The sequence below is a fragment of the Perna viridis genome, chromosome 10, assembly GCF_037379345.1.
Source record: "Perna viridis isolate PV_CMFRI_1.1 ecotype Kerala chromosome 10, ASM3737934v1, whole genome shotgun sequence".
NCBI lineage: Eukaryota > Metazoa > Mollusca > Bivalvia > Mytilida > Mytilidae > Perna > Perna viridis.
This window is the reverse complement of record NC_142454.1, coordinates 31595331-31620367: the sequence shown is the minus strand read 5'-3', so window position 1 is coordinate 31620367 and position 25037 is coordinate 31595331. Positions and strand designations below refer to the sequence as shown.

Here is a 25037-nt window from a genome sequence, read left to right as displayed (position 1 = left end):
TTTTTTCCATTATCCTTGGCTCCTAGTTGTAATGGAACTAATGAAACCAGTCATTCGCCATTTTGAACCAACACGTTTCCGGTCGAAGTAAGACAGACTGGTTAAAATTGATTTTCGCAGCAGATGTTTTAAAAGAACTTGGAATGCCTTGGTAGATTAGAAGACTTAAATCAGAAAAAATGATAATAGAGGACGTTGAAGCTTTGAAGAAATGGCTCATGGACACCGTTGCCCCGATGTATGTAACTTGCAATGTGTAATTCGCGGCTTTTGCACAAACATGATGTTTTCGAAGTATTTCTACTGTTGTAAACATTTGCTAGGCAAACGTCTACGGCTTTTAACTAAATAACAATAATATGGGGTAGACATTTCCCAAATTTGGGAGCACTGTTATCTTTACCGTACATGTACCGTCTGAGCGAGACTCGTAAAAATAATAAAGGACATTACCAAGAAGGGGTCGACCCGGATGGAAATTTTTGCATCACAAGTGCAATATTTATTTTTATTTATATTTAAGCAGCAAGCAAAATCAATTTATCCATTTGAAAATCTGTCTTGTTAATTAATTGGGGAGCTTTATATCAATAAATGAAAAACTAAAACAATTTTGCCCCCAAAAATTCCAACACCATACCCTCTTTCCCCTCACTCTCAAAATGGTCAATAACTTTATAGCACTTCGCAATACTTTGATCTTTTTATCCATTAAAGGCATCTCTAGCAACATCCATTTCAGCTTTGGCCTGTCAGATCAATCTGTACAGATACCGGAAATGTTACAGTTCTCCATGGATAGTGGAAATATTTTACACATATCATGTGACGTAAACAAAATTCAGATGACAGCTGCAAATTCCAAACAAGACATAAATTCTAATACTTTTCTGTTATATTTACCATTTTTAATGAAAAAATGTTGTTGATTAAATATTTTATGCTCCAAGTACATTTAATATGACACTTTATTTGATTTGTTGCAATCAAAATTCAGAAATTTACATGAACTGATTATAAGATGCCCAACCAAAAGATATTTTGTAGTACTAATGAAATGATGAAATTTGGTGGGTTTTTTTGCCAATCTATAGGAGAGTTCTTCGTGATGTCATCACTTACCTGTGATTTGGTTTTGGTTGGCAAAAAATCCATTGAGTGGCATAGGGTATCAACTTAAAATCCTCGTAACTTTTTCATTTTTAAAGATAATTGAAAAATTCTTTTGGTTCCCAATATTGCAAATAAAATTCTTTTTATCCATGGAATTTTTAAATAAATATTCAGTAATTAGACTACATGTACACAAGATTTTATACAAAAATATAGGTTTACATATAGATATCACTACAAATTTATTTTTTCAAGTAAAACAGTTATAAATTCACATACATAATATGAATTATTTTATCGAAATGAAATATTTTACAGAACCAAAATTGGATATAAAATAAAGTTATAAAGTTTTGAAAATTGGGATTCTAATCATGATATTGTCAGTTGTTTATTTAGTTGTTTTTTTGCCAACCAATTTGACACTTAATGATATGCAAATTAATGAATATGACATCACTAATGAGATTGGCAAACTCTCCTATTGTTCTATATTGAACCATTCATGAAATTTGAATCCTGACTTATACACTTGGTTACCAGACTTTATTCTCCTCTTAACTAGTCCAGGATTTTAAGAAATTTTTCCACCAATAAAATTTAACAAATACTGAAATTTTACAATTTAGTGGGTTGATGCTGAAGTGAACTTATAATAGGGGCAGAGCGTTAGTGACATCCTACATATGTAGATCCTCTGTCAATACACAAATCTTTCTCTTATTTTTAATCTCATATGCAAATCATGTGTTATAGGAAGTCTTGCATATTCCCATTGGTCAAGGCATCAGCAGTATATAAAAACAATGGTGCATTATCAATTTAGTTAATGTCCCTCATAGGAAATGTCTGAAATCATATTAATGTACGCATAGAGTTCCCCAAGCAAATTTTAGTAATGGAAGTCAATTTCTACTAGCAAAATTTAGTTTTAATTTGTATTTAGCTAGTATTTCCACTGCTAGTTGACAGCTACATGTATGTCTCAAGGTGACCAATATTGTCCAGTCATATAGGACCTCCATTTTTTTCTGTTAATGCTGGATACTGATTATTTACTCCCTGCCAGACTTCAATCAAAATTAAATTTGTATGGATTACTTTTATGAGAAATTTGTTCTTAATTCATTTTTCAAATTATTTATTGTAATTTTATGTAGTTGCGATGCAGACCCAGAACCCTTGTCCAGATACTGCTTAGCTCTTGTAAAGAAGGATAAACCAGAAGCGGAGCACAGAGAATTTTGTTTGGAACAGCTTGATGTTTTCTTGCAAAACAGTATGTTGAGATAGTTACCTAAAATGTTTAATGTTTACAAGAGAACATAAAAATGAATAGTCGTTTGGTGCATGGTCTGTTAAAAAATAGGATACATTTATGCATATTATTGTTCATGTACTGTACTCATGAGACTAGGAATTTATATCCATGTACATGTTTATTGATGACGGTCTAATTAAGATATGACAATTTCACACTTACAAAAGCTTCAAATAAAAGGAAATCATATATCATTGAAAGATATGTGCTGGAGCTATAAAAAATGTTTGACAAATTTTGCATGATTAAACAACTTGCAATATGCATGACATGCTACTGCCAGACAGGAAAGTTTTAGTGAGTTTGAGGTATAATTTTGTAAATTTGTGTAACCTATGCACACATGTATATTAAAGACAAATTTCCTATGTTTATATTGATAATCAGAAATTTAACGTGTGTTGCCAAAGTCTTAAGAATACGGTAAAAATATCAATTTTTGTGGTTGCTGATTTTCTGTGATTCTGTCAATTTAACATTTCATAGGTATCAATTTTCGTAGTTTCAAAGAATGATATGCGTTACATAGTGTTTAAATTCAAATCGCTGGTACTATTTTCGTGCTTTTATATTTATTGCAAAAATAACGAAAATTAATACTTTATCAGCAATTTCCAAATGTCTAGGGTGTCACAGAAATTCATTTCCCATACCTTGCAAATCTGAAGCAGCAGTCCAAGGTTGGATTTAACCCAATTGTTAATACATTTTAGAAACTGCTGGCTTTGTGGACATCCTGTTTGATGCTTTGAAATCTAAAGCCTATCTTGGTTCAGCAAAGAATAAACCAAGCTCTACTGATAACAGACAAGAGGCTCCAACCTCTACAACTGATGATATTAAAATAAAGGAAGAAAAACCAGAGGTAATACATGTACTATGGTAGAATATTTTTTATAGAGCAAGTTGTACATGTTGGAAAAAACTGCACATGTACAGGCTAATAATTTTCACATGCAATTAACATGAACACCACATGAAATTACCATGAATATTACATGAAATTCACTTAACATGAACTGCCTGTGAAAAATTCAGGTGAAATCTGCCTCAGTTTATTTGCATAATTCAGGTGAAAATCGTGTGAAGTAATTTTTCCTGCGTACATATATATAGGAAGAACATGAGAAACGTACACTTACCAACAAATTTTTTTTTTTTTATGGCGGAAGAAAAAACTCACAAAATATGTATGATCACATGTATCATTTATGAAGTTTGTTTTCGGTATGGTTTTGTTAAAGAAAGACATAAGTATTTCACTTAATTCTTGGTCCAAATAATCATTTTGATATAGTTTTTTTTTGCAAAGATTTACATACTTCATGAGTCCTAAATATCTCTGCTTGCATTAAATTTCTAATTTAATTTCATTTTTAAAAAAATCACATTTTGTTGGGAACTTAATTTTTCCCACCTGTTTTGTTGAATACAATATTTTGAATGTAATATCCAAAACCTATTGTTACCATATATTCTTATATTGAATAGCTTTTACTCAGATTTGTATGGATGAACTGTCGGGTGGATTCAGGTGTGGGCTTGGCAGGCATGCGCCCCCTAAAATTTTGCAAAGCATGGGTTGTCAGGGGTAAAATTTAGGCTGTTTTAGGTTGAAACTTTAATTTCTCGCTAATTTTACCACAAAGGGTATCTGCATTGCACCCACTCTAGAAGAATATTTATAAAAATTACCTCAAAAATTTTTTCAGCTCGCTCCGCTCATCGAAATTTCAACTGTGCATCCCCCTAATCTAAAATCCTGGATTGGCCCTGGTCTTCATATAGCCTCAGTGACCTTAATTAAAAGATGAACATCAATCAATCTAGGGTACAGTATTAATGTTAAAATTTCAAAAAAAAGATTTTTTTATTAGATGGGCAAGGGAATGAAACATTGTTTTTTTTAAAATTCTTCTGGTTTCCTGCAGGTTCCTATCAAACACAGTAACAGTAAAGAGGAACAGAAGGATCTTAGAGATGTAATCAGGAAACGACATGGATCTAGAAGTCCAAGTCCAAGAAGGAGAGAATTGTAAGTGCTAGAAAATGAAGAGAAACACTTAAAAATACTGTATAGTGGGTAATTTTTGTAGGTTGCTAATTTTGATGTATGTTAGCAGTCTGTCTAAAAACATGAAAACAAATTCTGTAAACCACTAAGCATCACTAAGCATCCACCAAAATAAGAAATGCTGAATTTTTTCGTATCTATTTGAATTTGGCCAAATTTTACACCCACCTTAGGGTAAACAAAGCACAAACTACAAATTACTTACAGAAAGTGAATTATTAACCTCCTTTTTATCCATGGATTCATTATTTGTAGTTATTTAGGATTTGCATAACTTTCAAAAATTGGCCTTCTAATAGATTGGGTTATGTTTTGAATGGAATCCATAAAGAAATATTGAAATCAAAGATATAATAAAAGTTTTTTTTTAATTCTACTCATCGCATTTTAGCACTGTTTCTCTAAATGTACCCATTTTGTTTTCAGAAATAAAGGAAATGAAATGTTTCATGTTTTAAGTGCCAAACAACAAAAAAAAGGCTTAGTGTTTCTTTGTTGCCCTAAGTAGTAGGAAAACCCGATTGGCTACTAACCCACAGTGACAAATGTTTACATGCTTGGGATTGTAGTTTGTATGATTAGTTGGTTCCCTATCTATAACTAGGCAATATCTATTGCAGTGATGACAGGAGAAGAAGAATTGATGATAGAAGAATAAGAAGGAGAAGTAGATCTAGGAGTCCATACAGGCGTAGATCTCCAAGAGCATGGTCTCCAAGATCTCCAAGAGGACGCTCAAGATCACCAAGAGGCAGGTCTCCAAGGAATTGGTCACCACCACGTGGAAGGTCACCAAGAATGAGGTCAAGGTCACCCAGAGGTCGCAGTCCTAGAAGGATAGGTAGTAGAGAATCTCCTAGAAGATGGTCAAGATCACCCAGATCATGGTCACCTAGGCAGAGGTCACCAGGTTATAGGTCACCTAAAGGTAGACCAAGGTCAAGATCTTGGAGTCATTCTAGGTCACGAAGTCACTCTAGATCCAGGTCTCCAGGTATATAGCACAAATTAGCATAGTCATATATATCAAAATTGTCAAATCAGAGTTGCATTTAGACATTCAGAGCTTCAGGAGAAGTAGTAATTCAAATAGTTTTAATTATGTTCAATTAGTATGTAGTTAATTGAAAAAAAAAGACTTACAAGCAAATTGTGTAAATATTTGGAATAAAAAAATAATATTAGTAGCAGCATAATTTCTGTATTTCTGTGGGTGTAAAAACATCATAATTTTGAGTTTGGTTTCCATTTTAAATGTCATTGGTTTGTATCTTTGTATTGTAAATAATATCAACACCACACCAGTAATTTAGGATATTTTGCTTAATTTAAAACCCACTTTTGCTGGAAAGTAAAGAAGAATTTTAGAATACTGTAGTTGAGGATTATATAAACTATATAACAAAGATAAAAAAAACAATAAACCATGACTTTTGTCTGCTGATTGGGATATAGAAATACTTGTGTCCATCTGCACTTTTTCAAGTTTTAGATCAAAGGTCCACTTGAGTAAACTCTGAAGTCTTCAAGACTGGTCCTAGACTTTTTCAAGTTTCAAATCAATGATCCATTTGAGTTAACTCCAAAATCCTCAATAAAGTTTCAATGAATATGTTTCTGGACTTTTCAAGTTTCACATCAATATTCTATTTTCACTTAAGTAAATTCAATAGTCCTAAATATGTCAGTGAATATAATGGAAGGTCTCAGACCTGAGAAAATGGAATTTGAAAGGTCCCAGATCTGATATTAAGGGTCACTGACCTCAGACCATTACTAATTTGAACCCCTGCTCCTTAACTCAGCTGTTGACTTAGATACTTTCCTTAGTTTAGATTAGATGTTAACAAATGCCTATGTGTTTCACAGTTGGAAAACGAGATAGCAGAGGATCAACACCTACTATGGACAATGGAAAGTACAAAGAAAGTTCCATTCCTGTGATGGGAGTGACTGTTTATAGTACAACTAGGACGGACACAACTGAAACCAAGCCTCAACCTGCTGGGTCGCGTCCTAGGTGTAAAGATTACGATGGTAAATTTGGGGTCTCCGTCTTTGGCGGTGGATGATTGACTGCAGCTGCAGTGCTTGTTTATCATTTATTTTTTTTATCATTCCTCTTTCTGAGAAAAAAAAAGTTATGGGACCATTAAAAAATGATGAAAAAAATGAAGATACTAAGAAAAAGGTGCAAAGAAGAGAAAATTTTTAAAAAATATATATTTTTACTATTTTCCATTAAAAAAAAAAGAAAAATATATATATTAATAAAGTTGTTTAAAAGAAAAAATAAGCACCTAAATGGTCCACAGAAAGAGGGTGAAACTTTGTAAAAATATTTTAATATTTTGTTCTCTCTTAAAAAAAAATGTTAACTAGCTAATGTGAAAATAAGTGCCACTTGAAAAATGTCTTCACGAGGAAAATGGTAAAATGATAACTGTAGCTATAAATCCATTTTATATAGTTAAAAAAAGAATGAAAGTGGCATAGCTAGTTGAAAGAGAGATTTTTTTTTTTGAAATGCATGTTAATCTACAATTCTGCACTTCTTACTTGCTGTAAAAATGTAAATACATAAACTAGCTTCTTTCTATTCAACTAAACCCTATAGAGTTCTTTTTTGTGTGGAATTTTCCTTTGATGATCATCATTTGAATTAGAATCTTGATCTAATTTACTCTTAACTGAAAGAAGCAAATTTAATATGAATGACACAAAATTTCAGTGAACCTAAATATTTTTGTGTAGTTTTTTTATGTCCTTCAATATATTTTTTGAAAATTTTCTCCAAATTATTCATGCTAGTTTGTGTATCATTTTGCTTGTTACTGCTTTTCTATGTTTTAAACACAAGTTTTGAGTCATTTAAAAAAAAAAAAAAAAAGTGACTAGCATTTATCTATGCATTTAAAAAAAAAAGAAAAAAAAGGAAATATGTGAACAGATATTTATTTTTAATGGAGATTTAATTGAGAAAATTTTGTGGGAAAAAAAAACAGAAGTAAAATCATTGATTATAAAGTTTTGCATAGATAAGAAATTTGAATTTAAATAATAAATGAAGTCACCAAAAAAAGAGGAAAAAAATGACTCAAATTTGAGGACTTGCATAGATTGGTTTGTATTTTAACAGAGCAGGGATATTGTATGCGAGGTGACATGTGCCCATATGACCATGGCACAGATCCAGTGATCGTCGATGATGTTCCAATCCCATCATTCCCTGCATCAGGTAAGGCCAATCAAACGCTAGTAGATTTTCATCCTGGGAGGTCAAAGGTTATTTTAGGCCAAGATAAATTGTGTTATAGATTTTCTGTCTGATTTACACCTGCATCCCCAGTTGTCTGATTATCTGATTTATTTTGAACATTTATTTCATTTCCTCTAGTTCTATATATTCTCTTTTGCATCTTTAGGTTTGTTTCTAGAATTCTTAAATTGATTATGTTTTCTCTTAATTTTTTGAAAACCGATTTATTCAAAGGGTCATAGTTTTCCTTTCCTCGTTTGTCTACCTCAGACTTTTTATGAGCAACTGGGCGGGTGTTTCTAGAAAAGCAGAGGACGCTTACCCTACCGGTGCATGCTCCCAGTTTTTAGTAGAGTCCGAGTTGCTCATTTACTTTTGTTACTTTGTATGTATGATTTTAGTTACTTTATGTTCTTTGTTGTGTATGTCTGTTTTCCATGTCTGGTATTTGTCCCTGGATTACATTCTTTGATTACCGCCATAACCTTGGTTCCCTTGATTACTCTTTCTTAGTATACATGCATGTTACAACTTCCAATTTTGTTTCTGATATGAAGAAAAACAGATTTTCAGTTTTCTCAGCATGAAACTATGATTTTGATTATCTTTTAAAAATATGCCTATTGCATTGATTTGATATTTGGTGGAATATCTACTAATACCTACTAATTTTTCATCCAGTCACTACATAAAGTATCTAACAATAATCCAATCTACTTTCTGTTTGGATAAACTTTCAGAGCAGCAAATCAAATTTCTGCTGTCATGAGTTTGAATACACTGTTTAAAGAGTAAAACTGAGGACCCTGTAAAGGTCATCTGAATGAAAAGTCTAATGAGTTACTCTTAGATCCTATGTGCAGTGATTAAAAGAAATAATTAGTAATTAGTAATTTGTGATTTTAATTAGGTTGTCTACCTAATACATTTTAGGCATTGAAACACTGAACATGTTAGGATTTCTTCATATGGCCAGAAAAGCAAACATTAATTGTAACACTTCCTGTAAAAACCAGGAAGGGATGAAAATCTATAATCATGTGTTTAAATTGGCCTGGGGTCATATCATTTAAAATCATGTTGCATGCATAAAGGTTGGGGATTTATTTTCAGTTTTTCTAATGGAAATACATGTATTTTTAGAATAAATTCACTATTGAAAACATTAAAAATCATATGTTTCCATTTTTCCTGTGTAAAGGGTCATTTGCACTTTGACCAAATTTTCTACAGAAATTTCTAATTTCATGGTTATTAACGAATAATTAACTTGTCTTCTATAATTGCATATTGAAAATAAATGATACCAAAAGATCATACCAAAAACAAAAAGATAGATTTGATCCATGAACAATTATTGAAATGATATAAATAAGGTCCTAGCAAACTTTTATCATTCATTCCATTTTCATACATGTATCTCATCGGATGGGTTCTACTTGTAGTACAAAGTAAGAATATCAATATTGAGGGCACATTTGATCTGCTTCCATGCAGGTTCATCTTATCCATTTCTTGTTCATTTTTGTTTCTTTTGAAATGTGAATCAAATCCATGAGGATACTAATGAATTCATTATAAAAAAAGTTTTCTTTGCTATGTGACCTTTTATTTTGTTTCTAATTTTAGGACCTCCTACTAGTGGAGCACCACCAGTGCCACCCCATGGAGGTCCCCCACCTCCCATTATTCCACCACAAAGACCAGGTAATTTTTACACAGTAATGAGTATCACAGTATGCTCAGCTTGTTCAGCATTACCAGATAGTTTACATGAATAAGCCTGCCTGATTTACCAAATGGATGTAATCATCTTGATCTTATTTGAGTTATGTAACCATGTTGCATTTTCTCTTTTGTAACCAATGTGATGTTTGTCTGATTTTGCATCTAGATCATATTTACGCTATACTTTTCACTCAGACTAAGGATATCTGGTATGTTTACACATGTTGATTTTCCATATGACTTGTGTATTTACCTGATCTTTGACTCAAAGAGAAAGTACTATATTTTCCGGACTATAAGTCGATGTAGAGTATAAGTTGAATTGCGTGATTTTGACCAAAATCGAGGAAAAAACACATAAAAAAGTCTAATTTGGCAGATAGGTCAAGGCTCAGATGTGTGCATTTACATCTTGTGTCAGCGAAGATCCGAGTTGAGTGGTTTGTTTTCAATAGCATATTATTCTAGCAATGTTACCAAGTATAAGATTTCTGAATTAAGTAAATATCTGTGTTTTTGTTAAAGTGTACTTTGTCTGCGAGTTCAATTATTTTTATTGAATGGCATGTCAATGGCTCTGAAGCCATAGATCATCAGGAGTACGAAATTGTAAACTTGTGGGCAGCCATTTGTGAAATAATTGGGAAAATCGTTTGATGAATTGGTCATAACTACGAGCGATAATTAGTAAACAATATTACATGGTATTAAGAAATACAATAAAAAATAATTGTTACCTGCAAATTTGGTTACAATTAACCATTTAGATAACACCTTAATTGAATTACAATGTGAGCCTCATGTGGATATGTTAGGACATACCGTAAATGGGTATAAATTTGCATATTAAAGGACTGATAACTCCAAAACACCTGATAGTATTTTCCAAGTTAAGAAAAAGTTTTGTTAAAGTTTATTTATATATTTAAACGGTTTTAAAGTTTCTGAGTTTTTATTAACATCATCGTATTCATTCATAAAGGATAGCGGCTATGATCAGTAATATTCGAATTCAATTGCTGGTTTGACAGTTTGAGTGATGGCTTTCATTAATTGCAGTTGACCCAAAAAATTTGAATTGAAGTAATCAAAAGTGAACTAAACAAATTTAATGAAATGAATTGTTGATGAACATTTTTTTTTTGAAAAATCCTTAGATAAGTCAAAGTGGACGATAAGTCGAGGCTGACACTTAGCTGGAAAAAAATATTCACTTATAGTCCGGAAAATACGGTACATCTAGTTTAGTTTGGCTAATTGCTCAAATGAAGTATATAATAACAGCCAGAAAGTTGTCATCTAAATATAAATATGGAGTATTATCTATTCTAGAACATTTTGAGCCTTATAATCCAGAAGCTCCTGCAATGAACAGGCCCCCACCATACTGGACAGGACCTCCTCCAGGAATGAATGCCCCTCCCCCAGGACCCCCTGGGATGTACATGATGCATGGGCCACCACTACCACCCAACATGCAGCAACAAGGACAGAGGCAGAGAGACTTGGTCAACATCCGGACTATGCCAGACCAGCAGAAAGGTACTGAGATGCATTTTTAATAGATATTTTTACAGTATCATAATTTTATAGAATTATAGTTGAAACTATCTAATCTACTGTGAAATCTGAGTATTCCTGAACCATGTATTAACAGACTCTTGTAATTTTTATTCTTTCATAGTTATTTTATGAAATTAATACAAGTATTTCATGTTTGTTTTTATGGATAAAAAGTTTAAAAGAAGGTCTTTGGTCTATATAAATTCATCTTCTTGAAACAACCTTCATTTCCCTGCTATTTTCGATTTTTTAGCCTGCCACACCAAATGGCAAGTTAGTATGTGATACCCTCTATGAAGTTGCACATCCATTTCTTTATGGTTTCCAGATGATCACTTTAGAAGATATTGAAGGATCTTTTTCAAACTTTGTATAGTTATTAAGTATCATAGAATATAGATCATATTATTTACACAAAGGTTTTTAAGTTGTTTTTACCTCCAAAATTTTTGCAACATGATGGGTCCCGTTAGATGCCTTTTTTTTCATACAGGGCTTTTCATTTCATTTTCTGTGCATGTATGTGTTCATTTCTACTACAATATACATTTTTTATTGTTGATTAGATGACATACCCAACCGTCCACCAGGAAATGAACCAGTTCATGTTCCTCCGCCATCGTCACAGACAGACAGGACCGTCATTGCTCCCAAGAGACCTTACAACAATGACAGACCCTATGGACAGCCACCTGCTAAGAAACCATTTGATTATAATAGAGTTGGAGGTAAATGCCATGTATTGTGGAAGTACTATTGTTCTTGGGGCACCAAATTTCGTGGTTTTCATGGGTTTACTAAAGCAAGAAATTTGGTTCCCAACGGAAAGGAGATTTCCCTTGATGTATATACTGAAAACCTCAAAACCACAAATTTAAGTTTCTGTGAACTTGTGTTTTTTCCCTTATCCACGAGAATTTGTATCCACGAATTAAAGTACTTTCACAGTATTTGAAATGTGAATTTTTCCCTCAAAAGATCCTCTGCCTATAAAATTTCAAAGTTTTTCTTAAAATCCATATGCTTTTGAATATAATGTGCAGAGTTCAGTGATGAGCCCACATTATACCATGTTAATGCTGCAAAAAGCAAGATTTTTTACATTTAATTTCTACGATAATGACTGTTCCCCAAAATACTGTCGTCCTCCATCCAGAGAGGGAAGACATAGTATTTTCTGGAAGTGCCCGAAGTATCATGGTAAGAAATTGATTTGATTTTGTTCTCACTTATGTAACACTCGGGCTGTTTCAGAAAAAACATATGAGGGACCAGAGGGAGGCACTTTTATTCAGTGTATATTGGTAGGTATTTAAGTCTTTTGACAAAATATGAAATGTAACAAAAAAAAATCAATAGAACTTTTATTAGTGGCTCCCCTGGTGAAAAAGTTTCTTTCCCAGGCATCTCATATCTTTTAATGGTACAACCCTCAGGCAGCAACAACACATTTTTTTCTGTGCTTTTTTTTTAGGTTACAGAAAACCTGGAGCCAATAACACCAACACTACTTTGGAAATCAGGAAAGTTCCGAGAGAGATGAATAACATTGCCAAATTGAATGAATTCTTTGGTAAATTTGGAACCTTGACAAATGTCCAGGTATGAGAGTTTTAAGTACCACTCTCTGTAAGAATTAGGCGATGGGTGGCACATCATATTTCTCGATTTGGTCTTTTTTTCCTCAAATTTATTCAGTACATCTAGAAAACAACTGAAAAGCTATTTGAATTTGTCCTGAAGCATCTGTGACATAGATATTTTTTTACTGCTTATATAAGGAAAAAGTGTTGGAAAATTTTCCTACCATTTTTTCATAGTCAACTAAATTTGACCTATCATTCTTAAAAAGGCAAATTTTACAAACACTTTGATGGTTATTTCTGAAGGTTATTAGGTATAAATACTTGGTTAATGCAATAAAATCTCTGTGTTTTTTCCTTCATATGCCACAACTTGTACACATTTTTGTGATTTCTTAGAGGGAGAAGTACTTGTTTATAGATAGATTGTACCTGCTACACGTTTCTGGTGCTTCTTTATTTTGAAGGTTATATTTTGTGTTTTGTAATGTTTAAAGTTATTAAATGAAATTGAAAAGGATACTTAGGAAAAAATTGAAGTTTATAAAGTATTCTTTGGAATCTTCCTATTTGCTCAATTCATTTTTAGCATTGTGTTCCACAAATCATCATTATGTGTAATCACTTTTAGTTTAGTATTTACATTATTTGCATTTCAAAAAGTCAATTACACACAAAACTATGTTACCAATTTTTTTTTTAAATTCCTCTTCACCTTTTTGTTTTTTTATACTCTGCCACACAAAGTGGCAATTATTATATGATACCATCTGAAAAGTTGTGTGTCTGTTGGATTTATATCTGAAATATTGCTGCTGGGGTGTTAAACCCCAACAATCAATCAATCAATCAGATTTGTCTGCCTGCGTCTGACAACTTCCAGATGATAACTTGAGAACAGGTCAGTGAATTTTTTTAAATTTTGCACAATTAAAGTTATTTAGTACTGTTAATACAGGTTAAATTCAATTCTCAAGAGAATCCACTATGTAGTTTTTGAGTTAGGCCATTTTGAAAATTTTGCCATCCTGCATTTTCCCCCATTACATAGAGGTTATCACTTTTTGTTCCATTAATGCCTTATTTTTCTGTTTTAGGTTGCATTTGAAGGAGATCCTGAGGGTGCTCTTATCACCTTCTCGTCAAATGCCGAGGCCTTTGCAGCCTATAGAAGTCCTGAACCAGTCTTTAACAACAGGTTTATCAAAGTGTTTTGGCATAAAGCAAAAGACAAAAACAAGGATCAGGTATTTAAATTTGTGTTATTTGGAGGCAATTACTAAAAGAAGCCAGAATTTGTGTTAAAATTGGCAAAACTTCAGCTAGAGATGATACTTTTCAAATTCATATTTAGCCTTTTATATGATAAAAAACATTGGCTGTTAAAAAATGAAAATGCTGTTTATATATTCCTGAAATTATGGCATTTTTTTTTTTTTTTTTGCTTTAAACAGGCAAAAAAAGTTCCCTCTGAAATTTATTAGGTTTAGGTCAATTCTGTCACATAATGTATTCAGGGGAAAATCATGTTTAATGTAATACATTTCATGTCTTGAAATTAATTGTTTTTCAGTAATGTAATTTAATACACATAGAAATAAACCTTGCAATGAAGAAAAAAAGTAGTTCTTGTGAATAATGCTGGTAAAAAAATATCAGAAAATGTTTTTTTTGGTGCTTTTCAACTTATTTAAAGAGTAGTTTGTTTGTTTTTTTTTTTTATCATATTTGATCTGCATTTCAATGTGCATTAGGAATATTTTTGGGATATGTCAGCAATGAAGATTTCCATGTAGTTATTAGATTCTCATCCCCTCCCCCCTCTAAAAAATTGGCAAAAATAAGAAACTTAGGGCGGGAATTTCAGAATTTTTTTGCATCAGTTTAACACTCAAGTCTTTCATTTATTGGTGACTAAAATGATGTGGCTATGGATTTCGAACATATCTATACTTCTAATAGCTAAAACTAGGCTAGCAAATATCTGGTAAGAAAAAAATAAGAAATAAAATTCTTCTACCAAACCCACATTTTTTGGGAAGGTTGGATGAAAATCTACCATTTAAGTTTAGTTGGCCCAATGCTTTTATGTATTATTCTTACTTTATAGACTGCTTGTTTCTTACATGGATCTGTATTTAATGTTCCAGACTGATGAATCAGACTCCACAGCCTCTGATCCAACCAGTACAACTCCAGCAATACCGACAGGCAAAACCAAGGATCAGAGAAATGTTAAGTTACGAGTCGAGATACCACCTGCACATAAAATGTCCCTGAATAATACAACTAAACAGTCAGAACAAGCTAAACCAGCTGTAGAAAAGGTATTTTTGTGTACTTTTATGGTATTTTGGGTATTTGATGTACATTAATGATCAAGTGCCTGTAAATATCGGGTATTTTAGGCTGCAAGAAATATCTGAATACATGATAAATCTATCATCAAAGTGTACTTGATTTACGGGTAAGTTTTTTTATTCTTCTCTACAAATGGGCAAGTAACTTTCCATTTCAACTATCCAAAATAAAATTTCACCAGCCAGCATGGTTTTAAATACAATCTTTAAACATTGAATATGACATGTTAGGTTGGCATAAATTTTGAGGGATATTCATAAAACTGAATATTTTGGCTTTTTTTCTTTTGTAGACCATTGTATACACACCAACATTAGGTGTTATCACCAAGACTGTGTATAATCCCAAGGCTCAAGCTTCACATCTCCATAAACCCAAACTTACAAGTCCAACTGCTGTTGGGTCTGCTCAATTTGTGTCTAAAATTGAAGCCATCAAGAAACAAGAAGATCTGAAGAAAGAAGCTGCAAAAAAGAAAGCAGAAATACAAAAACAGAAACAAGAGTTACTACAGAAGCAAATTGAACAGCAGAAGGTAGAGAAGTCCATCTAAAATTTTGTTCAAATGAACTTTCATGGTTTCCTCTTTGTTAAGAAAAACAAGTGTTCTAGAGTTTTTGAGATCATGTGAATTGAACCTTAATGGGAAGGGGATTTAATTTAAAAATGGAATAATGGTATGTTCACTCACAAGTTGGTTTTTTACTTATCTGATTTTAATATTGCTCTCACATGGTTTGTTTTTTTACATTTCAGAAACTCATAGAAAAGTTGGAAAAGAATAAATCTCTATCATCTGAAGATAAAGAAAAAATAAAGAAGGTAAGTTTTTGTAATAGAGTTCTAAGCGTTTTTCTGAATGCTCATGAAATCAAGCTCAAAACATTCTTGCTTTTCTAGAACTTTGAAATATGAATATCTGGTATATTTTGTCCTATAATTAAATTAGTCCACCTTCTAAGTAGACCATCAACTGCAGCTGTTGGAAAGAAAATAAAGACAGCCATCAGTTTAAACTATCGTTTTTTGCTTGCCACTTAATGGTATTGGCATGTACTCTTTACATGGGCAAAATTATTTCACATGATTTTAACATGAATTTCATGTAATTTTCATTCTTAATGAGGAAACAAAACTTGTAACTGAGTTTAACTGGTCCCCTTTTAAGCTTTCACAAGAATTTCAATTAAAATTTGTGTCAGAGTTTAATACATGAAATTCATGTAAATCAAGCTTTCACATGGATTTCCATTTTGTTAAGTAAATTTCATGTGAAGTTCACTTGAATTTCACATGAGGAATATGTGTCTACCCTTGTTTTTTATTTTATTTTTTTTTTTTTTCTGCTATATTACCATCAACTTAATGAAAATTTCTTTCGTGATTTTAGACCCTAAAAATCCTAACAGACAGTATAGAGAAGTTGACAAAAGAAGTTGTACCTATAATTAAGAAAGCTACACCACCAGTTACACCGGAATTACCTGTAATCACCTCACCTGAACAGGTAAATATGGAAATCTTACTACCATTGCTTATTCCCTTTTAGTTTTTTTTTCTTCATTCCTTTTGATTATGAGTTGCTCGAGATTTTACATGTGTATTGTAATGTATGCACTTGTATATATCATTATAATTATTGGTGCTATTAACAAGAAATTGTTAAACATTGATTAGCAGTTTTATTTATTTTCTGGAGGATCATTAATGTTTGGAGAGAGACTATATTCATTTTGTGTAGTATTCACAGCAAATTTTTAGTTCTTGGGTCTGTGACTAATTTAAAAAAAAACTAGTTTGAAGAATTTGTCTGAATTTCTGGTGTTAATGCCAGATGCAGTAACGCTCAACATTTGTAGGTTTTTTTTTTGAAAATCACAAATTTATGCCAAAAATATACATTTTTTCGAAATTAGGAATATGGAAGGGGGGACAAAACCCTTGTAAAATCAAGATTTCATTCAAAAGGATACACTTTGATGTCTATCCCTTCCCTGGCTGAATCCACCACTGTCTATGGTATATCGTTGCATTGTAATGTGTTCATTTCAGTAACCGTTTTTAAAACATACCTCTCTGCTTCGGTGTGATATACTTAAATGCCAAAGATCAGATATCAAAGTAAAAAGACCTGAAAGTATTGGCACAGACAAAATTATATATTGTATTATGCCAAAATTTGTATGTGATTTGACCTTGAGGTTAAAGGTCAAGGTCAAAGGTCACCTACTCTGGTTTGTTTGTTTGTTTGTTGGGGTTTAACGTCCGAGCAGCAATATTTCAGCTATATTCAGATGATGAACATGAAATTGATGACGAAATGAACATGAAACGATGATGAAATGAAAAAGGGATGGGACACAAGGAGCATGGGGTCGACAAATTTTGATTGCCACTGGATATAGGGAGAGGTGGGTAGGGTCAGGCAATTTAGCCTCCTGTGGCGGAGCCCTATGGTTCCTACTCCGGGAGAATACCACAGTAGGGTTCTTTAACGTGTGAGGAACGCAGCGTCTTTCCCAACACAGTGCACCACTATGGTTTGCGGGCAGGTTTTCCGTATTATAGCCTGACAACCCCAGCATGCAACACGCCAGGGGTACCCCATTCCACCACCTGGGGCACACATCCCAGATGCTCTGTGGGCAAAGCGCCCTAGCCCCTGGCTAGGGTTCTGAGCACTATTTAGTCGCCTTTTACGACAAGCTTAGCGCTGCTGCAGGCCTATTCTTTTAACTACCGGACCTGCACGGGCCACCAACTCTGGTATGCAACACTCTGCCCTGAGAGGATGTACCAACATACCAAATATTAGAAGTCTAGGTCAAAAGACAAAAAAAGTTATGGTCTGGACAAAGTTTGTATGAAAAGCGTTAAGAAGAAGAAAAGTCTTTATGGGTGGTGATTTCGGGTTCGGATGAGCAAGAAACAAAGAAAGGTTACATTTTTTTATTTTTGATATGTTTCAGTGGAGAGGTCTTGCCACACATCAATGCATACTGAACATAGCCTATTGTCATATATTTCAAAATGTCAAAAATTCAGAATTTTGGTTGCTATGGTAACCAGATCTAAACCATTCAGATTGCTTTGTACATCATTGTAAATTGTTTTCCTTATATATATATATATATATATATATATATATATATATATATATAAATGTCTCAGAATGTGACGACTCCATCAGATCAAATTGATACAGGGAAGATATGTAAACATATAGAAAGGTCTGAAAAATTCCCAACGATGTTAGAACTGTCAAATTTGCGTTGTAAATTTTTGGTTGTTCCTCCGCGGGACTCGAACTCGTACCGCTGTGACATCTATGGCAACACCGCCTGCTCAAAGTCCAGCGCCCTAGACCACTAGGCCAGCTAGGCTATATAAAAATATAGCTTTCGCTGGCCGGGTCATTCCTCCTCGTAGGATTAATCTAGGGCTGTAACTTAGTACACGATGTATGGTAGTACAGGACAGTTCATTTAGATGTTAGTAGGATACTGTCCCGTACTACCATACATCGTGTACTAAGTTACAGCCCTAGGGCGCTGGACTTCGTGCAGGTGGTGTTGCCATAGATATTACAGCGGTACGAGTTTGAGTCCCGCGGAGGGATTGACCAAAAATTTGCATCGCAAATTTGACAGTTCTAACATCGTTGGGAATTTTTCAGACCTTTCTATATATATATAGAATTACATTCAAATTGTGATGTTTTTGTGATAATTAGACCCTAAATTGGTGGTTGCTAAGGAGTGGTCATTGCTATGGTAATGGTGAAAATATTTTTAATTTTTTCATTTTATTTATTGTTTTTCCAATATATCCAACTGATTTAAAGCCAATGCGGATAAAATGTCGGACATCAATAAATCACTTACAGTGAAAATTGCATGATTCTTAGGCAGACTGCTACTTATTGGGTAATATATTACACTGTAATATAATATTATAAACGTTTTAGGCAAAGAAAGAAATACTGGATACTGAATTAGAATTATTTAACAAGCAACAGAGTGGAGAAGACACAATAACACTCAGGAAGAAACTCAATGAGTTAACCAAGCAGGTATTTCTCTCGTTTTGTACACAACTCAGTTTGCTTGGTCTTTGGTGAGTCACTGATTAACAAAAGGCCACTGTGCTGTCATTGGTCATTCAAATTCACACTCAAGATTTTTGACAAATTTACTTTGATTTTGCATGACTTTATAGACAACTTCTTGGATAAATGTATATTTGTATATTGACATATTAATGTGTATCTTCAAAATGATGAAGTATTCTACCAGTTACTTCTTCTGACGTCAAGGATAATCTTGATATTTGGATACATGTGAATAATTGTGAAAAACTTCTAATAATTTTTAAACCTTTTCTTCCATTCTCAGAGAGTAAACAAATTTATGCACATTTCTGTAAAAGATTTCTAGCCAATTTGTATTTTTAAAAGTTTTTGAAAATTTCATGGAAGAAACCAATTCTAAATAAGATAAATCTTGATTTGAAATATTTCTGCATGCACCAATGTTGAATAAAGATGCCTGTTCTAGTTCAAATGTTAAAAAAAATCTGAATATCACTTTTTTGAATGAACAAATTTATTCAACAATTTATATCAGAAAGGAAAGACCATAATATATTTATGTAAATGCTTTCTTCATTTCAGGCTTCAGCCATGGGTCTGCTAGGAAGAGGAAGAGGACGAGGAACATTCTCACGAGGTGGTAGAGGTAGAGGATTCCCAGGACGAGGTTCAATGACCTGGGTTGCTGGTGGAAGAGGTGCCTCAAATGTCTCCCCCTATGGTCGAGGATCTAGTCATTTCCCTGTGGCTCAAAGTCGTTCACTAGATAACCGTCCAAAACAGATCGAGGTCACTGGATTCTCGATAGACCAGAAAGACTTACTACAGAATCATTTCAAGGTACTTCTTTTCTTTCAGTATTATTTTAATAAGTTTAAATAAGGCCTTAAGTCTTTCTTAGCTAGAATGGAGAATATAAGAAGTGTTCTAATATAGCATGCTTCAAAGCTCTGTAGACCACAGCCATGGTAAAAAAATGATAATTACACGACCAACATTTTATGCAACATATAGTATGCATTTATTATAAAAAATGAAGAAAAGAGTCCTTTTAGAATCTAAATAAATTGCAGAAACTCCATTTTATCATTTTTTTAGCAGGCCATTTATGTCATTATTTAACCCAATTTTTTTGCTCAGGATAAGACAATGCAATATAAATGGCCAGCCGGTGGTAAAACAATGATTAAATGGAGTTTCAGTAATTTATTTCTTAAATAAAATTTCTTACATGAACTTCAGAAATAAGCTTTTCATATGGTGACAACAGGCAGGGATAAATATGCAGTGAAACCTATATAAACAACCGAACCCTGAATAATCCAAAACCTGTCTAAACCAGACACTTTTTAAAGCCACTGTATATCAGTTTAAATGTATTTTGAACCTTGGTCAACCAAGCAAATTTTGAATTCTAAAAGCTTTTAATAGTTTGTTTTCTCACTATTTTGGTTGCTTTCTAATTAGGCTAACAAAAATATGTCGGTTTAAGGTTACTTTGGATGAAAAAATAGGGTAGGTATTTTAACATTATTTTATATCAACACTAATGGGAGGATTTCTTGACCTTTACAGTGCTAAGCTAAAAAATGATAGTAAGGTGGCTTTTCATAATAAAATACCAATAAAATGATCTAGGGTAGACAGAAAAAATAAGGTAGGTAGGGTAAACTTAAACAGACATATTTTTTTTCTTGGCCTTAGTCAGTACATTAAGTTACTGTTCTGATGCTAATAAAGGTTGAATCACATGGTAACCAGGTTACCAGGATATTCTCTACATACTAGCCTGTCTGCTTTCTGGACACACTTTAAAATGGAATAGCTTTCAGTATTTTATTCCACCTTTTTACAGCCATTTGGTAGTGTGGATCGTATTGACTTTGATGATGTTGACAACAGTGCAATAGTCTCATTTAGAACTAGACAAGATGCTGAAAATGTAAGTGGTCATTATTTCAGTTAACACGGACATTTTCATGATATGCTGGGTATGACATGTCATGTGGGTGTAAATTTCACAGGCACAATGTAACCTGTTAACTTTTTGGGTTGAATCTTGTTCAATAGGGCAAGTTGAATATTTATTAAATTGAAAACTATACTTTGTCCTTAATTTATGTTGAAAATTACATAAAACTTGGTTATCCTGTATACAAGTATGTCAGAATGGTAATTTTACTTGTTCGACAGGTCAGACAACTTAGTCTTAGACTAATAAAACAAAACACTGGTTATTTTTGCATATATATCATTTCCATAAATATAGTGCAAATTATTCCCACACTTTTTCTTTTTTTTTCATTTGGTATTTTGTTCTTTTTTCTTTGCTCAAATGTTATGTAATAGATCTCATGTCAATCCATTTATCTGTCCGTCTCCCCTATTTGAACTCCTGATGATAATTCTACTCTATGTGATGAAATATTTTCAAATTTGTAACATCAAAATACAGGTTTACTTTGATTATGGCCCATATTGTCTTTACCATAAAGAACCTTTTAAAATGAAAAATGTTCATCCTTGAAAGCTATATCAACTTTCTCTTGTTGGTGTGGCATTTTATCTTACCCATGGAGAACATACAATGTTAGATTTCATTAACTCATTATCTCACCCATGGAATATATATAATGTGTGATTTGATTATCTCATTATTTCACCATGGAGAATACACATTTGTGGCACTAAATTAAAGACATTTTATGATATTTTGTAAACACTAAAGAAAACCAAAACAGCTGGACATTCTGAAAAATGTTCTTATCACAAATTAATTTTAAAATTGAGTAAACAAATCGCTCTGCCAAAAATGTTAGTCTAGGACATCTCGGGTAAGATTTCAATGCTGTCTCTCTGAGACACTTACTAACAGTGCACCTTGTCCACGCTCCCAGTTTTTTAGTGGAGTCCGGGTTGCTCATTAACTTTTATTTCTTAGTATGTTTTATTCATGTTCTTTGTTGTGTGTGTCTGTTTTCCCTGTTGAGTTGTTATCCTTGGGATTATATTCTTTTGATTACCCTTTCCTTTTCATAGAAAATTTGGAATCTTACTGCTTTAACTGATTCATTATATACAACTAAAACCTGCCAAAACCAAACCCTGAATAAACTGAAAATCTGTAGACGAGACACTTTTTGAAGTCCTTTTATATCAGTTGACATGTATTATGAACCTGGGTAAACTGAACACCTGGCAATACCAGACAAATTTTACAGTCCAAGAGTGGTTTGGAATAGGCAGGTTTCATTGTACATGAAACAATATTAAATCATCCTTTTGCAGGCTTTTGTTAGAGGAAACAAGCTACAAGATACTGTAATGACCATGAAATGGCATACTGGTGTAAAAATTAACATTCGACTCAATGTCAGCAGTGATGAAAGCTTCAACACGGAGGCAGTGGAAGTTGCTGAGGAGGTAATTAGACTTAAAATATGTTAATTATATAGCTCGAAATGTTACATGTCAAATAACTATTTTTTGTTTTCTTTTATTTTGTCATTTCGTAATCCTGCTCATGCTAGAGTGTCAAAGTTTGAAATGGTAATCATAACGAGTTCCCCTGGTTTGTTAAATATTTGTCTTTTTTTTTAGGAAATTGTGATCAAATATGGATTATTCATCCTACACTGTATCCAATTAATTTTTCCATCATTTTGAAATAATGCAATGCACATGTGTACAGGTGACAGCCTTCATATGCATTATTTTAAATATGCTGCTTACTTATTGTTTAGTTTGTGTTTATATTATTTAAAGTAATTTGTGTAAATTCATTGGTTTTTTTTTTAATTTCTTGGTATAGTTTTTGTCCCCAAATTATGGATTTTCTGTTCATTGGTCACCTGCTTTTAATTTAGTAAAAATAAAATTTCCTGTAATCAAACATTTAGTGCCATTACCATAAACATTAATTTTTGCTAATGTGTACTGAAAAGCGTGAACAGTTTTAACAGTGAAATTGATTCTTAACACTGTGTAACACTAATCATTTTTTTTAAGCCTCGAAAATTGATACCTGTGAATATGTTAATTTGACAGAATCCTTAAAAATTAGCAACCACTGAAAATTTATATGTTTGCAGTATGTTATTTTATTAAAATTACATTTGTGTACATGCACATGTATACATTGAGTATGGTGTTATCCAGCATTGAAGTTTTACTGTTGTCAATTTGTTTGAATGCTTCATGAGAATAGTTCAAAATTTAATATGCAACCTTTGCGTAAGGGTTGTACATGTAATATGGTTTTCTTCTAAGCTCCACACCCGGATACGCTGTCATGTGAACTGTTGTTTTATTCTTAATCTGGCTCAGCATGTAAAACTAGTATAAAGTAGGGTCAGGGCGATTTATCAAACATTGTCATCCTAAAATTTATGTAAGATTTGCTGTTAAACTTTGAATAATGAATCAATCATAAAACAAATAATTGATACCAAAGGAAGGCTGACATAGTGATTTATTCTGTACTCGGTCTATTCTATTTCAGGCAAATGAAGATTTAGATGAAGAAGCACTACTTGCTGATGAGGAAGCTCTGCTAGGAGGTGAAGACGAGGAAGATGAAGATGAAGAAAGTCGTTCGTGGAGACGATGATGAAAGTGTAGATGAAATGACAATGACATTTAAAGTCTTCAGAAATGTGAAAAAAAAACTAATTCACCTGTCATGAATGTAATGGTATACTGAATTTTATCTTGCTTTGTTGGAGGGAAAATTTTCATGGAGTTGGGGTATATAAAAAAGACCACTTTCCCTACATACTGTACACTCAGAAATAACTGATACTTGCTTTTTAACCTTGAAGAAATTTCCTATGATTAATTATTATTTTATTATTAAGAACGGTAATTACCAAAATCTAAAGATTGTTTGGACTTTTATTGAAAATGATGAATAAAGCTGCAAAATAAATTTAATTTAGAATTTTTTACAGGGAGGAAAAATGTTACAATTATATAACAGTTAAATCTGTGTAAACTGAGCATGTTTTTTGAATGTTTGCTGTTCATGTTCAGCCATTTTCATCAGATTTTCAGATTGCTTTTTTTTCCCATTTCATAGTATTAATATTTTTTGCCCAGTGACCCCCACTTTTCTTTCCATAATTTCTTTAAACACGTCTTAAAATGTTATTTGGGATGGTATTATGAAATCCTTGCTATTTCTAGACAAACTTATGAAAAATTTAGAGTAATATTTTTCTCGCCGTAAATCCAAATGCGTATATTTCAAAAACAAACACACTGACTTACCTTTTTATTTCTTTTGTTGTTCTAGCGTGAAATATCTTAAAAGATTTCACAACGCTTCAAAATCTTTGTTATTCTTAAATAGAGCAACAAACATCTTTAATAAGTACTTTAAAACAGTGTCTGGATTAGGCAGGTTTTCAGATTTGTCATGATTCAGTTTACACAGGTTTCATTATACTTATAACTTGTATATATATGAAATGCAAGGAATTATTTTTGAAGTTTTCCTTGGAAAAATTAAATTATTGTATATTTCTTAATTATTTTTTTTACGTTTGTTGTTGAACTTTTTTCTTTTAAAATGTCTGAAAGAGAATTTTCTGTTTTTCCTTTTTCCTTCTGAACTTGTCTTGTTATTGATAGGATGTGTTCATTTAAGAATAAAGAAAAAGTTGTATATATATTATTACTTTGAAAATGCACAATGAATAAAAAAATGATGATGATATCGCACTTCTTATTTAGCCTCAGAAGATATTGTGGTAACATGCTTGCTTCCAGTATGGGAGGTCATGGGTTCCATCCCCAGCCAAATCACATCAAGGACCATAAAATTAGTAGTCACTACTTCTCTGCCTAGCATGCAACATTTAGGTGGTACAGTAATGACTGATTGCCTAGGAGTCAGAATAATGTGTCTGATCAGTGTAATATGCTGACCTGGTAGCCATTACTTC

At 32.7% G+C, this 25037-nt stretch overlaps 1 protein-coding gene across 2 annotated transcripts; it reads left to right on the top strand.

The window, feature by feature from the left end:
* Positions 1–24: 24 nt before the first annotated feature.
* Positions 25–24806, top strand: LOC148605397 (RNA-binding protein 26-like). Of its 2 annotated transcripts, XM_088550615.1 has the most exons (21): positions 25–238; positions 2274–2392; positions 3148–3299; positions 4366–4469; positions 5129–5502; positions 6378–6545; positions 7648–7746; positions 9397–9474; positions 10828–11037; positions 11625–11786; positions 12533–12660; positions 13739–13888; positions 14792–14968; positions 15295–15537; positions 15759–15824; positions 16393–16509; positions 18970–19074; positions 19675–19932; positions 20948–21034; positions 22381–22515; positions 23594–24806. In XM_088550615.1, the coding sequence occupies exons 1-21, from the start codon at positions 180–182 to the stop codon at positions 23699–23701; spliced, it is 3099 nt and encodes a 1032-aa protein (XP_088406741.1). In that variant the 5' UTR covers positions 25–179; the 3' UTR covers positions 23702–24806. The 2 variants fall into 2 exon arrangements, with proteins under 2 accessions (XP_088406741.1, XP_088406742.1); XM_088550616.1 differs by lacking the exon at positions 7648–7746 and having other exon boundaries at positions 55–238.
* Positions 24807–25037: the final 231 nt, after the last annotated feature.

Bases quoted from the DNA above. Each gene is read 5' to 3' on its own strand.
- LOC148605397 (XM_088550615.1), top strand. From the start codon at position 180: ATGATAATAGAGGACGTTGAAGCTTTGAAGAAATGGCTCATGGACACC. The intron at 11,787-12,532 runs GTAAATGCCATG...CTTTTTTTTTAG, and splicing joins TGATTATAATAGAGTTGGAG to GTTACAGAAAACCTGGAGCC. The intron at 12,661-13,738 runs GTATGAGAGTTT...TTTCTGTTTTAG, and splicing joins GAACCTTGACAAATGTCCAG to GTTGCATTTGAAGGAGATCC.